The sequence below is a fragment of the Arvicola amphibius genome, chromosome 8 (assembly GCF_903992535.2).
Source record: "Arvicola amphibius chromosome 8, mArvAmp1.2, whole genome shotgun sequence".
Taxonomy (NCBI): Eukaryota; Metazoa; Chordata; class Mammalia; order Rodentia; family Cricetidae; genus Arvicola; species Arvicola amphibius.
The window spans coordinates 69,748,728-69,768,048 of NC_052054.1; the positions used below are offsets into that span (position 1 = coordinate 69,748,728).

The 19,321-nt window shown below is 44.3% G+C and overlaps 1 protein-coding gene across 1 annotated transcript in view; it reads left to right on the plus strand.

Annotated features, from left to right (window-relative positions):
- Lig1 (DNA ligase 1) overlaps positions 1-9,197 on the plus strand; it is a 35,234-nt gene extending 26,037 nt beyond the window's left edge. The window contains exons 20-28 of the mRNA XM_038338929.2: positions 1,296-1,406; positions 1,960-2,031; positions 4,021-4,165; positions 4,321-4,403; positions 5,622-5,774; positions 6,546-6,599; positions 7,211-7,354; positions 8,750-8,842; positions 8,937-9,197. Of these exons, the coding sequence (XP_038194857.1) occupies positions 1,296-1,406; positions 1,960-2,031; positions 4,021-4,165; positions 4,321-4,403; positions 5,622-5,774; positions 6,546-6,599; positions 7,211-7,354; positions 8,750-8,842; positions 8,937-9,020 (939 nt within the window). The 3' untranslated portion in view covers positions 9,021-9,197. The remainder of the gene's footprint in view (positions 1-1,295; positions 1,407-1,959; positions 2,032-4,020; positions 4,166-4,320; positions 4,404-5,621; positions 5,775-6,545; positions 6,600-7,210; positions 7,355-8,749; positions 8,843-8,936) is intronic.
- Positions 9,198-19,321: the final 10,124 nt, after the last annotated feature.

Below are 19,321 nucleotides of genomic sequence, written 5' to 3' on the forward strand. Positions count from 1 at the left end.
AGCACAGGTTCTGATGAACATCCTTAGAATCCTGGATCAGTCTGAAGCCTGTCCAGTAGTGAGGCCAAGAGAGGTTCTAAAAGACACTGGCCTGTGAGCAGCTGTGGCTTTACAAGTAGCTCAGAGGCAGAGCAGGGCTAGGCCTCGGGCCAGGGGTTTCTCTGTTCTTCCTGCATGTTGGGAATTGAACTCAAGTCCTCTGTAAGAACAGCAAGTGCTCTTAACCACTGAGCACATCTTGGTTTTGTTATTTCCTGGAAGTACCCTTATGGAGCATGTTTTCTGTGCCCATTCACTCAGCAAATGTTGATTAGGCATTTGCTGTGTGCTGTAGCCTGTGGTAGGTAGCACAGCCAGGGCTTTCTGCCTTCATTAGAGGGGCGCACTATAGACTGAAGAAAAAGAACCATAACTGACTGGACATTGCTTAGTGTTGGAACAGTGGCCTAGAGTCTACCGATGAGAAACTGAGGGTGTGACTTAGCAGTAGAACACTTTTCTTGAGTCCACCAATGAAGGCTGAAGGCATGGTGGTAGAACACTCACTTGGCATGTAGTGCCGAAGGCCCTATGTTTAGTTCCTTTTGCTGAGGGAAAAGGAGATTTGAATTGGACATTCTTGAATTGTTAAGCAGTGTCTTAAACCATACAGCTAGCTCTGGGATGTAACATGAAAGGCAGCCCCTGGCATTGTACCAATGTTTTAGTGAGGGAAAAGGTTTCCCAGGGAAGGCAGACCATAGGAAAGAGGGTAGGGAGGAAGGCAGGCATTGCATAGGGAGCTGGGTGTGCAAAGGCCCAGTGCTGTGAGATAACTGCCCCTTAGAGACACAGGCCAGCTGATTTGCTGAAGTGAAGAGAGGACGGGGGCTGATGAAGAGTTCTCCAGAGCCCAAAGAAGTGACACCACTTCTAATAGTAAGCCTAGCAGTAATTAATAATCAGGGTTTGTGAAAGTGACCTTGGCTGCTGGCCAGAGATGCTATTGTAGAGTGCAGGATAGGAGACCAGTAGTTGGGGCGGCTGAGGCAGGGTGTGGTGAGGTGAAGGCTCAGAGACCTCAGAGGGGAACCTCAAGGGTTCAGGAGAAGTTGAATGTGGTTGGAGGAAGAGGGAAGTTTCTCTGTGGGTGCTGCTGCCAAATGGCAAGTCACCTGGAAAGCTAGTGCTCCTTGGTGAGGACTCAGGAAGGTCTTTGTGTCTTGCTGAGGTCAGTTGTGGTTCATGAGAACAATGGAGGGAAAAGGAATTCATTGGCCTGCGTCTGTCTTTTGACCTCTATCCTCACTTTGCAGATTAAACTCCCCTCAGTCACTTCTTTCATCCTGGACACTGAGGCTGTGGCCTGGGATCGGGAAAAGAAGCAGATCCAGCCATTCCAAGTGCTCACCACACGAAAGCGCAAGGTAGCATCAGCCCATCAACTCCCTGTTGCATTGCCACACTCTGTCTCTTTCCTCCCGGTCCTGACTTTGAGTCCTGCCTGGCCCCCTAAGGGTCAGAATGAATCTGGATGTGGATCTCCTAGCCTTGGCAAAGTGACTACCATCATTCCAGCCATCACAGTCTCACCCCAGGATCCCAGTTAGGAAAGATAGAAGGGTGCTTTTCCTATATCTCATTCTCTGTGAAAGGCCTATTGGGGAGGTCACACATCCATTCCCTCAGCTGGCTTTTCTTTTATATCTAGTTGGCTAGAATTTTGGCATTTTTGTCATCATTAGCTAGCAGCAGGGGAGGGTGGAAAGCAAATCATGCAGTGAAGGAGAATGAAGTCAGGATTTCCCAGAAGCCATCCTCACTCAGGACTTGTGCCTGCAGCATTGCTGCCTGCTCGGCAGTGTGACCTTCTCTGGGGAGAGGGGTGAGGAATGGTAGGTATCTGCCTAAAGCATGATGGGATAGGGCACAGAAGGTCACCTCCCCTTCCCTCATGCCTGTTCTTTATTTTGTTATTAGGAGGTGGATGCATCGGAGATACAGGTGCAGGTGTGTCTGTATGCCTTTGATCTCATCTTCCTCAACGGAGAGGTGAGTTCTGCTCTGTGACAGGTGGCCACACAGAGTGGCAGGTTAGATTGTGTTTAGAGCTGTCTCTGGCTCCCATTTCTGATTCTGCTCCATCACTGAGCTGCTGTGTCATGCTCAGGCAGTGGCTTTCTGAGTGTGGGTTCAATAGGCCAGAGGCTCCCAGACCTCTTGCAGTGATTTTGAGGACTCCTCATGCAGTTTTACATCTCTATGATAGAAGTGGAGTTTTCTCCCAGTGGTTTCAGAAGCATTGGAAAAACCAGCCTCTGTTCTGTTGAGCAAAAGGGTCTGCATACTGTTAATCAGCCAGTGCCCCTCTTCTCGTTATTTTTAAGTAGATGTGTGTTTTATAATATACACTGTCTGGAGGTGTGTAGGTGTAATACAGTAGTAGGGTACCTGCCTGGCTTGCTCAAGGCCATAAGCTCTGTTTGCAGAACACTAAAAGGGGGAAAAGTAAGTGTTATTTTGACATATTGAATGCACTGCTTTTTTTTTAACGAATTAACTATTTTAAATTTCTGATATTGTGAATATCAAGAAGTAATGACCACCTCTCCCCTACCCCTAAATAGAAGCCCTTTGAAGAGAGTCCTCAGGTACTTTTTAACAAGTTGTGGCTCAGTGGTAGATCCCCTGCCTAGATTCTCTCAGTGAGGGGTTGGGGGCATGGTCAGTGGTAGAACCCCTGTCTAGAATCCCCCAGTGAGGGGCCGGAGTTCAGAAGTAAAATACTTGCCTACTATTTATGAAACCATCTTATATCTCCAGCATCTGCTGAAAACATAAAAATTTTTTAAAAAAAGGCTGTAAAGGGTCTTAAGAATGAAAGCTTGAAAATGTTCACTTAGGGTACTAGTTAAGAAGCTGATGATTCCTGTCACAGAAGTCGTTCTTACCTAGCCTGGAGAGAATTCCTCCTGTGTGCTTTAGGGGGTTGGGCTGAGTGACGAGATCTTCCATTCTTTTCTTAACTCCCCTTTCTGCTTCTCTCTTGATGTCTTCTGTCTGGGCAGTGCCAGTCAAATCTCTGTACCCGGTCCAGACCTGAGTCTGTCACTGGGCTATGAGGAGAACTAATGGTCTCTACATTTCTGGCTAATTGAACCACAGAGTGCAGATTGTTTTGACCAGACAGATGAGTTTGTTTTAGAGAAGTAAGGTTAGCAGAGGCTAGCTTTCCCATGGATAGATAACATCTTATTCAGGTTCTGTCAGACTTGTCTGTGTTCATAAAGTTTGTATGTGTGTGATCTTGCCTCATCCTCCTGAGTTAGCAAACAGGCATCAACCCCTGCCTAGCTTATTTCACCATTGCTTATAAAGGACCTTAACGTGTGAATTTTGATATCTGGGATGGGGGGGGGGCTCCCAGACTCATTCCCATAGATATTGAGGGACCATTGCATTGATAATCACTTTCTCACTTAGAAGGGGATTCTCAGTCCTTCATTAGTGTGGGGATGATCCTTTTGAAAATGTGTATTAACCTCATGGCTCTAACCTTTGTTGGGTAGTATTAAAAATGACAAGAAATGGAGCCTGCAAGATGGCATTTAGCATATAAAAGTGATTGCCTGGCAAGCTTCCTAACATGACTTCAGTCCCTGAAACCTATGTGAAGATGAGAGAACTGATTCCACAGAATTACCCTGACCTTCACACGTATGCCATGGGTACCCATATCTTCATATTATGATAAACAAACTAATAATAGATAAACACTAAATTATAACTCCACAAAGTGTTCATTCTAGCTGGTTGGATGATGGCCTTCCCATTAGGTAATCCTGAGTTGCGCATACTAGGGGGCTCTGCTTTTCTCTGATCCCTCCACCTGCAGTTAGAGTTCTGGCAGTCCTGCTGGCCGCTGGCTCCTTCTTCCTCAGCTTTCTGTAACCACGTGTTATGTGTGGGCCCTGTGTACACTGTCAAGGTCTGGGATTGTTTGTTTTTATTTCCTCAGTGTTGTCCACTTTCTCTCCCTAGTCCCTGACTCGCCAGCCCTTGTCTCGGCGCCGGCAACTGCTCCGGGAGAACTTCGTGGAGACAGAGGGCGAGTTTGTCTTCGCCACCTCCCTGGACACCAAAGATATCGAGCAGATTGCTGAGTTCTTGGAGCAGTCAGTGAAGGGTGAGTGCACCCAGACCTCTCTCAGGGTCTGAAACCTTGCTATAGCCTGGGCTGGCCGTGTTTCCATTTCCCAACCCCTGAGACTGGCCTGGAATCCGGGCTGCTCAGGCCTCGTGAGCCACTGGTTCCCTGTCAGGCTTCCATGTTTCCTACAGACTCCTGTGAGGGGCTGATGGTGAAGACCCTGGATGTTGATGCCACCTATGAGATCGCCAAGAGGTCACACAATTGGCTCAAGGTGATTCTGGCCTCTGCCTCACCGTCCCAGTATGGATGTCCGCACTATGCAGTGGAGTCTCCAAATACTTCCTGTTTGAGCATGGGTCCCATTATATGATTCCAACCCAGTCACATGTCCTGCCTCAGCAAAGCATGGCTTATGGCTCTTCCTGGAACTTACTGTGAACTATATCAGGGTGAGGAAGCCACGCCAGGTATCTGTGCTCCCTGTGCTGTGTCATTGTTGTATGAAGTACACAAAGGAGAGTCCACAGGGTTGTTCCAAGATAAACCGTCTCTGGTGAGCTCATGAGGAAAGAGTCACCCTGGTTAGGGAGGGCTTGGGTACAGAAAAGCCATCCAGCTGGACATCTGGGTCCAGCTCTGGGCAGCAGGAAGGGATGGGTCGTGTGAAGATGAGGGTAGAGCAGCTGGACTGGAGAGCCACAGGTGCAATGGCCAGGAGGCTACAAGGTGGGCAGGGGAGGTCAGGGGAGCAGGCTGTAGACTGTAGCACCTTGGGCCCTCTGAGATGAAACTGGGTTCTTTTCTAAAGGTTTCAGGAAGTCAGCAGGGTCTCAGAGAAAGTCTGATCCTATTGTCACTTTGCAGAGGTACTCTGGCTGCTTTATAGAGAATAAGCCAGTGTGATGTAGGTTTGGGCAAAAGTGAGAAGGGGGTGGGGGAGTGTTTTCTTGCACAAGATGGCAGTTGGATCACTGGGGAACTGGGCAAGCTAGGCCTGCTGTGCATTTCCTCTTGGCTGTGGTCTGTTTCTTCTGTCTAGAAGCAGCTCATTGTGTGCAAACCTTCCCTGCCTTAGCAGTAGTTTACTCTTGTACCAGTAACCTTACGTGCCTGGCACTTAGCTGGTGCTTCGTAAGTGTTTCTGGAGCAGATGGGTAAGTGTGAAGGAATGGGTTGAGTAAGTTAACCTTGACTGTTTGAGGACTGAAGCAAAGAGAGAAACAAGAGGACCCCCGAGCTGGGTGTGGCACATAGTGTAACCCCAACGCTCTGGAGACTGAGGCAGGAGAATCCAGATTCCTGCTCAGCCTGGAAAGATAAAAGATGATTCCCCTCACATATTTCCAACCATTTGCTTTGTTTCAAGATGAAAAGTCCTTTCAGCTGCAGCTTCTCCATGAGCTTTGCTCCTCTTCCTCAGAGTTCTCAAGTACTTAAGGACAAGCCCACCTGCCCTTCTCCCCTCTCATCCCTCACTTCTCTCCTCTAGCTGAAGAAGGACTACCTTGACGGTGTGGGTGACACTCTGGATCTTGTGGTGATTGGTGCCTACCTGGGTCGGGGGAAGCGTGCTGGCCGGTATGGGGGCTTCCTGTTGGCTGCCTATGATGAAGAGAGTGAAGAGCTGCAGGCCATATGCAAGGTCCTGGGGAGTTGGGTGCTGGTCACATGATGGGGAGGGATACAGTTACACTCTGAGATGTGCATGCGCAGGCTCCACTATCTCTGAATAAATGAGTGATATCTCACGTTTACCCATGTGATCAGGTGGCTTGTAATTTGTCATATTTTGGACACTAGTCTGTAGCCAAAAATATATTTAGCAATATTTTTGCATTTTTACAGTGTTAATCCAGAATGGGGTTTTAAAAGCATTATTGTTAGGACAGAAGGCAAACAATAATACCACTATCAGTACAGACAGGACTTGTCTAGCTAGAAACTTATATAACCAGTTTAATGCTAGCTGCCAGCACAGATTATGACTACTTCCTTTTTAGCATTTCCTAAATGATAGTTTTAAGTTTGATGGTAGTGTTAAGAGTAGGAGTGGTGAGTGGTGGTGCAAGCCTGTAGTCCTAGCTCTTGGGTGGTAGGAGAGTCACAAGGCCAGTGCATGTAGCTCAGCAGTATAGGTGTTGTCTAGAATCCTCTAATGAGGGGCTGAGGCTATGACTCAGTGGTAGAGCCCCTGCTAGAATCCCCAGTGAGGGGCTGGGGGTGTGGCTCAGTGGTAGAGCTCCTGTCTAGACACTGGAGAGACACAGCAGAGGAGGTGAATTTTTCTAGAAAGCAAATGGAAGTGCATGACATGTACAGCCTTTCATTTATTTCCTATGAGTTTTGGTCCAGTGTTCAGTAGCATCACCCTAGCTGGTCAGATGAGCTTCTAATTTGCCTTATTCTTCTGCAGCTGGGAACTGGATTCAGTGATGAAGAGCTGGAGGAGCATCACCAGAGCCTGAAGGTAGGTCCTGTGACTACCCAGTGCCTCTCATCACACTCAACCTGTGCCAGGGTGCTGACAGCATGGATTCCGAGAACATCTAGATTCAAGTGCCAGATCTTCCAACTACTTCCTGGAGATGCTGGCCAAGAGACTGCATGTCCCAGTGCAGCATACATCTTAGAAGTGCTATGAGCCTCTAGAGAAGGACTATCTCTCATAGTGGTCTCAGGCATTTTGAGGTGTGAAGCTCTGTCCTGTATATTGGTATTTTCAGGTCAGACCCCATCTTTGTCCCATTCTTGGATATCTCTCTGCTATTCCCTAGATTTGTGCCTCCCTCCTCAAACTTCTCCCTTCGTGTGTGTGTGTGTGTGTGTGTGTGTGTGTGTGTGTGTGTGTATGTCTCTCTGGGCTTCTGCCTCTCTGTATCTTTAGTATTCCTTCTCAGTCCCAATGCTGTCTTATTTCTTCCCTTTTTCATTTCCTTTGGATACTCCATATCTAGTTCTTTGTCTTAAGGACTGCTTAGAGAAACATTTCTACTTTCTTCTCTTCCCTCATTTCTAATCCCTCTCTCCCAAAGTCCTGGCTTTGAGGCTTAACCTCATCTTTCCTTCTGCTCACTGCAGGCCCTGGTATTGCCAACCCCACGCCCCTATGTGAGAATTGATGGGGCAGTGGCTCCAGACCACTGGCTGGACCCCAGTGTTGTGTGGGAGGTGAAGTGTGCAGATCTCTCTCTGTCCCCCATCTACCCTGCTGCACGGGGCCTGGTGAGTGCTGGGGTCTGGGAAAGACTCCAGGAGGGAAGGCAGAACTGATGGGGGAGGGACTCTGGGTCATGTTGATTAAAAAGCTGTAAATATATTTGGGTGTCAGATATCATTCTCAGCTGTAGTAAGAAGACAGTGACATTGTTCCCTTTGGTAACATCTGACCTTCATCTCCACAGTAACTTGAGAACCTAGACTTATGTGAAAATTAGCTTGCTCCCCCTCTCTCCTGTTTCCTTCATGACTGAAGTTGCTACTTCACCCAGAATTAGTTGTCATGCTACCAAGTTTTGCAGTTCCGTGGCTAATGTCCCTGTGTCGGAACAGATCAGTGACGTAGCCTTGTTGGCTATAGCAGTCAGTAGACAGCACACAGGAGATAGTACCACTCAGATTTAAAGCTCTTCCTTTGACTGTTCTACCTGTCCTGAAGCATGACTGGCATATGCTTTCTGAGTATAATCAAACTTGTAGTTTGAAAAGTATACCTCCTGGGTTTTTGCTTTTTAGGGTTATTTGGTGCTTAAGTCAGAGCTTGGTGCATGCTGGGCAAGTTCTCTACTGCTGATCAGACCCTCACTGGGGGACTTTCAGCAGGTGCCTTACTTCTGAGCCACATTCCTGGCCCCTCACTGGGGTGTTATGGGTGTTATGCTCACCATACGCTTCTTTCTTTCCTCTATTTTTACCGTGTGTTTCTGTTTTTGTTTTTGTGCTTTTGATATTGTTATTTATTTTGAGACAAATTCTCATAAACCCACACAGGCCTTGAACTTGAAATTCTCCTGCCTCATTTTCCTGAGCAGCTGGGACTGCAAGCAAGTTTTTCCAGTCTTAATATCTCTCTCTCTCTCCCTCTCTCTCCCTCTCTCTCTCTCTCTCCCTCTCTCTCTCTCTCTAAATCACACTATATAGTAGAGAGCAAGGGCTCTTGGTACCAAGTGCAAGTAGTTGACCTTTGTCCTACACACTTCCAATGATGCAGCTATAGCTTAGTAACTGGCACATTACCCATTTAAGCCTCATAGAAATGCCAGTCTGTGTGCCTATGTTCATAGGTGAGAATGAGCATCACAGAGAGCTGAGGTAACTGGTGCGCATAGCTGCTTGACAATTGAGAGCTGCTAGCTAGTTTTCAGTACTTGTCCTCATCAGGATGCTAACAGCACAGATAACAATAGCAGCTGGTATTTCCTGAGTGTTACAGTACACTGGGTACCAAGATTTCAAACATGCTGACACCTTCTTTAACCTTTACAGCCCATTGCTTACTCCAGTAAGCTAAGGCCCAAATCAGGAAAGAGGAAGAGACTAGGGAATCACTTGTTAGCTTATTGCAACTGGAACCCTGCAGAACCTGCCATCCCCCACCCCCATGACTGTTCTCTCCCACAGGTGGACAAAGAAAAAGGTATCTCCCTTCGTTTCCCTCGGTTCATTCGTGTCCGTGGAGACAAGCAGCCAGAGCAAGCCACTACCAGTGACCAGGTGAGGCCCTGGGAAGGGGGTTGGTTCTTGCCAGGAGCCATAGAGGTAGGAGTAGCTGGGGAGGAGCTGCTGATACCCTTTACCCTTTCCTCAGGTGGCCGGTTTATACCGGAAGCAGAGTCAGATTCAGAACCAACAAAGCTCAGACTTGGACTCCGACTCTGAGGACTGCTATTAACTTCCTGGCCTCCTGGACCTGGAGTGGAGATTGAGGGAACCTGGGGTACTATTTGCTTGGTGGTGTTGACTGATGTGTGTGTGTGGGGAAATAGGGGTGGGATACTGGTACTGTGATGTTTCATTTTCTTAAATAAATGACTATTAAATACCTGCTCTGTGAGGAGGTCTACACTGAGCTCTGTGGCATTACTCTGTGAGCTCACACGGGTTATAGTAATGACACGCCTGATGCTGCACAGGTTCCCAGTTCCCTACAGTCCGGCAGCCTCCAGCTACTCAACACATGGCCATTGCCACCTAAGTCCTAAGACTAGAAGAGCTCATTGTATTGTAAATAGCCACATGTCATTAGTGCTAATCATTTCATAGGAGTAGTTGAGAGCCTTCATGTTTTACCTTCTTTGAACTCCCGGTACTCTGGCAGGTTGACAGTGTCATGCTGTCTCCTGCAGATATAGATGAGGACATTGAAACTGCTAGGGGTCATCAAGCACCCTGGGCAAGAGCACTAGCACGCATGGCTTCAATCCAGTGGCCTGGCTGGCAGTCAGTCCCATATCTTCCTAATACTGTCTCTTGGGAGACAGTGGTTGCAGTCCCAGGTGTGTGGTTCCAATGTGTGTCACCTACCATCTTGCCACCAGGCATCACCTTAGAATCCGCATTTGAGCATTTCCGTCTTTAGTCCACAAGATCAGGAAGTGACTGACTGCTTTGCTCATGGCTATGCCCTGAACATCATGTCTTGTGTATTGCAGGTGCTCAGAAGTACTAGATGAGTGCCAGCTTCCTTTGGCACATGACCAGAGACTAGGCATCACTGCTAGTCGTCCTGCAGTGTCTCTTTCCTTTTCTCTTGTGCTTCAGGAGGGACTGTGGTCCTCACAGAGGCATGATAGCCCTAGCCTGTCTTGTCCTTGAAAGTCCCCCGAGGCTGGAGAAGACAGAGACATGTTACAGAACTTAGGCAGATGTGAAAGAAAGGCTCCTAAGATGAGAGGGAGAATCTTCTAGAAAGTCCTGCTTTTCTGAGATGGTTCCAGAAAGAACTGGGCCCTGGCATCTTTCTAGGGACCTGCAGCAGCTAGCTCTCTGGCCACCAACTAGGGGAGACATATCCAGGTCTGCACAGCTAGAGCCGTTCTTTTGGGATGCAGTAAAGCCTATTGTAGTTGAGTTTTCTATTGCTTTGATAAAACACCGTGACCAAAAGCAACTTCAGAAAGGGTTTATTTTAGCTTATAGGTTCACTTCATTATCACTGAGGGAAGTCATGGTTGGAACCTGGAGGCAGGAACTGATGCAGAGGCCACAGAGAAGTGGCCATGACTTGCGTGGCCTGTTTTTCTTTTCTTTTCCTTCCTTCCTTCCTTCCTTCCTTCCTTCCTTCCTTCCTTCCTTCCTTCCTTCCTTCCTTCCTTCCTTCCGTTTTGAGACAGGGTTTCTTTGTGTAACAGCCCTCATTGTCCTGTAGACAAGGCTGGCTTCGAATTCACGGATATCCACCTGCCTCTGACTTAGTGCTGGGATTAAAGGTGTGCGCCACCAGTGCCCGGCTTTGCCCTGTTTTCTTATAGCACCTAGAACTACCAGCCCAAGGGTGGCACTGCCCATAGTGATCAGGTCTTCTCACATCAGTTGTCAGTCAAGAAAATGCCCTACAGATTTGCTTACAGGCAACCTAATGGAAGCATTTTGCCAAGATTCCATCTTCCCTACCTGTGTCAAGTTGACACAGCTCTGCCCTCACAAAGCCCTTTAAAAGCAGTTGTCCTGGGCAGAGAGATGGCTTAGTCAGTAAAGTGCTTGCTGTGTAAGCGTGAAGATCTAAGTCCAGTCTGCCCCAGAACTCATAATTTAAAAAAAGGTCAGGCATAGTCTTATGCACCTATAATGCCAGCATAGAGGCAATAGTGACAGCAGGATCCCTGTGGCTCATGGATCAGCCAATCCAGCTGAATTACCAGGCTCTAGATTAAGTGAAAGACCAGACCCACCTCAAAAACTAATGTGGAGTGTGATTGAAGAAGATACCTGACACTAACTTTGATCATATATAAGCACACACATGTATCTGCACACCCACGTGAATACACCAATAGGAGCATGTATATACACACAGAAACAGTTGCCTTTGTCTTCTGTTGGCTACAATTGGCACCCTGCCTGGGCTGTTATAAGAGTTAAATAAGGTGAGGTAAGAAGGAGCTTGAAGCACAGGGGTTAATGTTCTCCAGCCAGCACTGTACTCGTGGGATCTAGTTGTGTTAAGCCTGAGCCTGAACCAAGTGGCTTTTTGCCTTCTTGCCTTGCCATTGATTTTCCTCTCATTTTCACCAGTGAGCCTATCTAGTTTATAAGTGATTTGCATTTAACAGGCGGAAATTCTGAATGATGGGGGAAGGCTGAGACAGGATTTAGCTTGGGCTCTCGGCTTCAGGCCTCATTCACAGTAAATATGCCATGAGGACCTCACGCACACCCATAAGAATATGGAACCTATTGCTATCGAGTCTGCTAGAAAGGAATCATGCTGATGTCTAGAGTATGTGGACACTGAAGAACAAGCCTGAAGTTAGGTGAGCAGTGGACTCAATAATCTTTCCCCAGAGAGTGAAATCCTGCTCATCTTAAAAGTTGTCACAGGCCTGTCTAGGTGGATAGATGATAGAACAGGGGTTTGGTTATATTTCAGAGAGCAACATGGGGGGTTGAAGAACTGGAAGCAGCACTCCCTATTCAAGGTTAATCAGAATGACCAGATCTCAGTCATGTGATTATACCTGCTACAAAGGTTGCTGGGAAGGAGTTTTTAAACCACCCAATTGTGAATGGAACTCATCACATTTTTCCATATGGACACGAAATGAGTCAGACTTTGTCTTAAATGTCTCATGCATGACTTCATCCACCCCCTCCCATGAAGCTATTCTATTGGTTCATGTTGGAGCCCACAAGACTCTACAGTGAATGCACAACTGACAGACCAATAGGCAGATCCACGTGAAGTGCATATGTACACATCCACATGGAATAACCCGTTTTGCAGAGCTGTGGGGACACTTGTCTCTTGGAAAAGTCACTGTCATATCTGTGGGAACGTTGTGAAGCCATGATTCTTCCCTTTGAAATGGGGTTTGTTCCTAAAGCACCTCAGCAGTGTGTCTTCTACACAGCCAGTGGAGCAACCTTGCTCCGTTTCCCCACGCCAAGAGGCCTTGGAGTGATGGCATTCACTCTTTGCTCTAACAGTCAAATTTACATAGAACCAGTCCTACAAAATTACCTGCTAACAGACCACATAGAAATTTCTATACAAGACAGGACTGAGCAGAAAGGCAGCATGCTCCACCTTTGCTAACCAACAAATGTGGGCATGCCCAAAGCTGGTTATCACAAAAGAGATTAGATGAGGAGAATGGGTGAGTTCGGTTCAGGGACATTTAGTAACTTAACCTACTGGTTTGGAATATCAGGTACTTCCCCTTGAATGCTGGCTCTTTCCTGGGTTGGGTCACCTGTTCCAGAGGACAGCTTGTCAGGGTCTATCTGCCCTCTTTGTAATTTTGATATGCATATTATCATTGTTCTTGTCTATGGAATTTCACAACTGTGTCTGTAAAATCTAGCAGTTTCGTGGAGATCAGCCCTTACGCTTTATTCTCCTCACTACTTTTCTGCTTCTTCCCCCTTACTCTGTTTCTTCCCCTTATTCTTCTCCACACCTCTTCACTTCACTTTCTCCCCTCGCACGAAAAATAGAGAACATGCAGAGGTAATGTACTTGAGTTAATTTTTTACCCTCAGTTCCCTGCCTGCTATAGACATCTAATTCTGAGCCCTGAGGGGTACTGAGGACGTACTTAAGGCTCTCCCTCATAGGGAGTTATTTTCTATGTCTTTTGGTAAAAGAAAACCTTATCCACACCAGGGTGCTGTAGGAACTCCTTCAGCCAGTAGCCTTTAAGTTACCAGCTCATTTGGGCGTGGCCTCTAGTATAAATGCTGATGTAAAGTGCATGCTCCCTCTCCTGGCTTCTGGAAGACTGTGATCTGAGTCTACCCCTAAATAAATAACCCTTTATTATACTCAATTCTGAGCTAGTGTGGGATTTCTTTTTAGTGTCTATCTTCATCTGGTGCCCAATGTGGATCCCAAGTTCACACCTACTGGATGGACTGGTTTAGAAGGTCCAAAGGTCCACGGCCCAGAAGATCTCCCCCCCCCTCCCCCGCACGCTCATCTGGCTTGCTTTCACCTACTAAGTGGGCTTTTTGTAAAACCCCACCACAGGGAAGCTAAGTGAGGTGACTTGGAGATTTTCCAGGCTCACACACACACACACACACACACATACACACACACACACACACACACACACACACACACTGCCTTGTTCCTTGCTGCTTACAGTTTGTGTTCCCTGCTTATAAGTTCAAGGCTCCTTGCTCTGTGTGTGGAATTGATTTAATTACTTTTACTTGTCAAGCCAAGCATATTTGTCAGGCACCAAGGCTGAAAACCAAAGCAGCATAGGACTGTTCTTGTCGCCACCAGTTGTACTGCCATCAGTTGCAAGTCTTCACCATGAAGCTGCAATTGCAACATCTGCTGGACAAAAAAGATTATTACACCTAAAACAATTTGTAGTAAGAGGAGCGGTGGGACGTGTCCCGCTGCCCAGCTAGTTTATACCTGAAATAATCACACAGAAAACTATTTAAACACTGCCTGGCCCATTAGTTCTAGCCTCTTATTGGCTAACTCTCACATCTTGATTTAACCCATTTCTAATAATCTGTATTTTACCACGAGGTCGTGGCTTACCAGGAAAGATTCAGCATGGCTGGCTCCATGGCGGCAATCTCAGACTCTGCCCTTCTTCCCAGCATTCCATTCTGTCTACTCTACCTACCTAAGTCTGCCTTATCAAAAGGCCAAGGCAGTTTCTTTATTCAACCAATGAAAGCAAAACATAGAAGAACCTCCTACATCAACAATTTACCAAATCTCATAACAAAGGTAACTATTTGATTAATAAATAAATCAGAAAACTTGAAAGTTGTGTAATGGCCAACAATTACCATGCAAAATTTTAATAATCTTTTTTTTTATTAAAAATTTCCATCTCCTCCCCTCCTCCTCCCCCTTCCCTCCCCTCCCTTCCACCCATACCCCCACTCCCTCCCTCTCCAAGACAAAGAGCCATCAGGGTTCCCTTCACTATGTTAAGTCCAAGGTCCTCCCAGCTCCCCCTAAGTCCAGGAAGGTGAGCAACCAAACTGACAAGGCTCACAGTGAGCCCGTCCATGCTGTAGAGTTCATGCTCATTGCCGTTGTCCTTGGTTTCTCAGTCCTCCTCCACCATCAGCCACATTCAGAGAGTCCGGTTTGGTCCCCTGTTCCATCAGTCCCATTCCAACTGGACTTGGTGGTCTCCCGTTAGATCTGTCCCACCGTCTCAATGGGTAAACGCACTCCTCAAGGTCCTGACTTCCTTGCTCATGATCTCCCTCCTTTTGCTCCTCATCAGGACCTTGGGAGCTCAGTCCGGTGCTCCTCTGTGGGGCTCTGTCATTTTCTCCATAATCTGTTTGCTGATACTATGGAGTGTATTTTGCAGGGCTTATATGGTTATTATGATACATCCATTTATTGGATATTGGGACTCAGTTTTTTCTTCATATTATATCCTTAAGAAAATGGTTTGATAACAAAGCCAAGAATGAGGTATTTTTAGTAATGATATAGTCTTTATAGACTAATAATGAAAAGCTAGCTGATAGGGTTAATACCATTGAAAATCAAAAGTAACCTGAAAAAAATAATACTATTGAAAAGGATAACATTAATTTGACAGGCAAAATTCAATTCATGTCAAAGAGTACTGAGAAAGTATCTGAAAGAATTCATACTATTGAATTTGACAGTCAAAATCTGTTAAAAAGTTATGATAAGTTAGCAGATAGAGTATCTCTCCAGGAAGGCATTCTGTACACTATTCAAATAATGTCCAAGGATGAGATGTTATCTTTAAAGGAAAAACTTCAGACCTTGGAATCACATGTGCAGAATAAGGACCAGAAGCTAAGTGCCTCAATGAAATCACTAGAAATATATATAGGCCAGGAGATTCAGACTTTACAAAAGACAGTAGTAAAAAGTTTTAAAGCAATTAGGGAAATTATTGGAGTTGATGAGCAGGGAAAAAAGTTCCAAAGACAGGATTTAACTTCACCAGTATGTGTCAGAGCTGACTTACCCAGGGTTTTAGCTTCCTACACTGTAATCTACTCTGATAAAGCATCAAGTTCTAAATGCCCAAAAGAATCCAAAGAGGGTAGATGGATACCTATAGGAATGAAAAAACTAGAAGAAATAAAGCAAGCAGTAGTATCTTAGGGCTTTCATTCAGCATTTGTTAGGGAGATGGTAAAGACAGGCTTCTAGGAATAAGGCTACCCCACATGACTGGCTTCAATTTGTATCAGCAGTTCTGGGTGATAGACCACAATTACTGTGGAAATGTTATTTGTGAGAAGAGGCAAAAATTTTAGAACAACAGGGAAAAGCAAAGTATTTAAGACTACCCAAGATCAAATTCTTGGCAAGGACACTTTTGCTGACCCATCAGCTCAAACTCTTTATGATGAACAAATCTTGTCCCTATGCCACAAAGCAACCATAAATGCTTGAGACAGGATTCAAGAATCAGGAAGATGAATCATATACCAGGGTTAAACAGGGCCAGAGAGAAACCTTTAGTGACTTTTTACAAAGATTAGCTAAAACTATACAAATAGGAGTAACAGACCCAGAAGCAAGATGAGTACTTATTGAATCTCTGGCTTTTGAAAATACCAACTTAGAATACAAAAAGATACTTGGGCCTTTAAAGGTTAGATCAGCACCAATGAATTAATGGATCCTGTATACAATAAACACTGAGACATTTGACTGTAATACTGAATCTTGGGTAGGAGAAGCAATTTCTAAAGGTATGAGATATCAAAATGCTAAATTTTTTAATTGTGGTAAAACAGGACATCTGAGAAGGGATTGTAGACAAGGAATTCCTAGAAATAATGTCTCCTCTGGGAATGGCAAAAATAAAAGGTATCAACCTGGATTATGTAGGAGGTGTTGCAAAGGCTGACATTGAACCAATGAATGCAGATCAACAAAAAACATACAAGGCAACCCTATATGTTGGGAAACTCCTTGGGGGGAGGTCTCTCACATGCCCCCAACTGAAAAGTGGTCCAGTCATTCCCAGTCACTGTGGACAACATGTCTCACCAGGAAATTAAAAAATCCAGTGCCTTCTGAAAAAAGAAAGCCATACTGTTCCGGATGATGGAATAAACATGGAGACTGAATAAAAAATTCCAATAGGAAATAGGGAATGTATATTTTGGCAGACTTCTATAAATGATCAAAGACCAAAGCTAGAAGTATGCATAAATGGTATTGTAATTGTGGGTTTGATTGACACGGGTGCAGATATGAGTATTATTAGTCCAGAATCTTGGCATCTTTAAGAAACAGAAGTTCAATTCCTAGGAATTGGAACCCTATCTCAAGTGAAACAAAGCACAAGATGGGTTGAATGCATAGGGACAAAAGGACAGAGAGGAAAGCTGAGGCCATATTTGGCTAATATCGTAGTGAATTTTGGGGTACTGACCTGCTGTAGCAATGAAATACCCAGGTTAACCTTCCTGTGGTTCCAGAAACTCTTATTTCTGGGAAGGTTATTATAAGGTGCTATACACAAATATTACCAGCCATTCAGGCTGTACAAGAATACAAAGCAATTGACAAACCTTTAGAGGTACCAGCAGTCCTATCTTTAAAATGGCTGAGAATCCAATATGGGTTAAACAATGGCCTTTGACAGAATACAAATTGCAGGCTTTAGAACAACTGATACAGGACAGCTAGATGCTCACCATATTGAAGAATCAACCAGCCCTTGGAATTCTCCTTTATTTGTTCTTAAAAAGAAATCTAGTAAATGGAGAATGGTGACAGATTTAAGAACTGTCAACAAGGTAATTCAACCTATGAGCCCTTTCAATCTGGAATTTCTCTGCCTTCTTTATTAACAAAAGGATGACCCCCTTATAGTTATTGATTTAAAAGAATATTTCTTAACTATACCTGTACAAGAAAGGACAGAAAAATTTGCCTTCACAGTGCCTACTTATAATAATTCTTAGCCAACTAAGAGATACCAGTGGACTATTCTCCCACAGAAAATGCTCAATAGCCCCACCCTGTGCCAATACTTTGTAAGTCAGCCATTGGAAATAATACGTAAATAGTTTCCTAAATCTATAATTTACCATTACATGATGACATTTTGCTGTCTGACTCAAATGTAGATGCTTAGAAAGAATGTTTGAAGAAGTAAAGAAAGTTTTGCCAAAATGAAGATTAAAAATTGTTCCTGAAAAGATTCAAAGAGGAGATTTTGTAAATTACCTAAGTTATAAAATAGGTTTACAGAAAATAGGACACAAAAGGCACAAATTAGGAGAGACCGATTGTGCACTCTTAATGGTTTTCTTAGATTGTTTAGAGACATTTCCAGTCTACGACCAGCTGTTGAGATAACACCTGATCTAATAGTTCATTTAAACAAAACCTTAGATGGTGACAAAGACTTAAGTAGTCCCAGGGAATTAACAGATGAAGCTGAAAAGGAATTGGTTGTCATTGAAGAAAAATTACAGGAGGCACATGTGGATAGGGCAAATCCAAATCTTAATTGCAATCTAGTCATACTGCCTTCCAGAATTTCCCCTACAGGAATTTTAATGCAAAGAGAAGATATTATCTTAAAATGGATCTTTTTACTACATAAACCAAGTAAAAAATTAAAAACACGTGGAAACGGTCTCTGAATTAATCATAAATGGAGAATTGAGACTTTCACAACTAGCAGGAATAGACCCAGCAGAGATAACAGTGCCTTTTACTGATAAAATTAAAAAATTATGGAAAAACAACCTTGGCAAAAAGCTTGTGCTAATTTTTTAGGAGAGATTGATAACAACCCCAAAGTGATAGAATTGACTTTATAAAGAGAACTACTTGGATCCTTTCCTGCATTATACATGACACACAAATAACTGGAGCCTGTACATTCTATAGTGATGCAAATAAATCAGGAAAGGCAGGTTACAAATCAGAAGATTTAAGTAAGATGGAACAAAGCTCTTATAATTCTGTCCACAAGTGAGAATTATGTGCTTTTTGCACGGTACTAAGCCATTTTAAAGAACCTCTCAATGTAGTTACTGATTCTCAATATGCAGAAAGGGTTGTCTTACATTTTGAATTTATACCTGATAATATAGAGTTGACTTCATTATCCATACAGGTTCAAGATATAATCAGGAATAGGCTTTGTCCCATATACATTGCCAGGTCCTCTAGCACAAGGTAATACAGAAATTGATTGATTATTGATTGGAAGTGTGCTTAAGGCCTCAGAATTTCATAGGAAACATGTAATAGCAAAGATTTAAAGGAAGAGTATTCAATTACATGGCAACGAGTTAAGGAGATTATTGTTCTTCCTATAACCAAACACTGCTGGCTGCAGGGAGTAACCCAACGGGTACTCAGAGGAATGAAATCTGGCAGATAGATGTGTTCTACTTTGCAGAATTTGGAAAATTAAAATATGTACACCACACCATTGACACTTATTCAGTCTTTCAGTGGGCAACTGCTTTAAGCTCAGAAAAAGCTGATTCAGTAATCATATATTTATTAAAAGGTATGGCCGTCATGGGTATACCTGCACAAATAAAGACAGATAAGGTCCCGCATATGTCTCTAAGAAAGTGAAACAGTTTTTTGCTTATAATATAAAGCATATTACAGGTATACAGGTCAGGCAGTTATAGAAAGATCAAATCAAACTATAAAGGATATGTTAAACAAACAGAAAGTGATGGAAAATACCCCTAGAAATAGATTACATAATGCTTTATTAACCTTGAATTTTCTTAATGCTAATGAGAAAAGAACAAAAAGCAGCAAAGTGATATTGAATAATATAAAGATCTTCTGAATTAAATAAGCCTGTGTATTTCAAGGATTTGTTGACCTCACAAAGGAAACCAGGAGATGTGCTACATTGGGGAAGGGGTTTCACTCTTGTTTTCACAGGATAAGAAAAGCTGTGGATACCATCAAAATTAACAAAAATTTGGCTTGAAAAAAAGAAACCTGTTGAGAAAGAGAAATGATGGCTCATCCACAGAGGTGACAACACAGGTGGT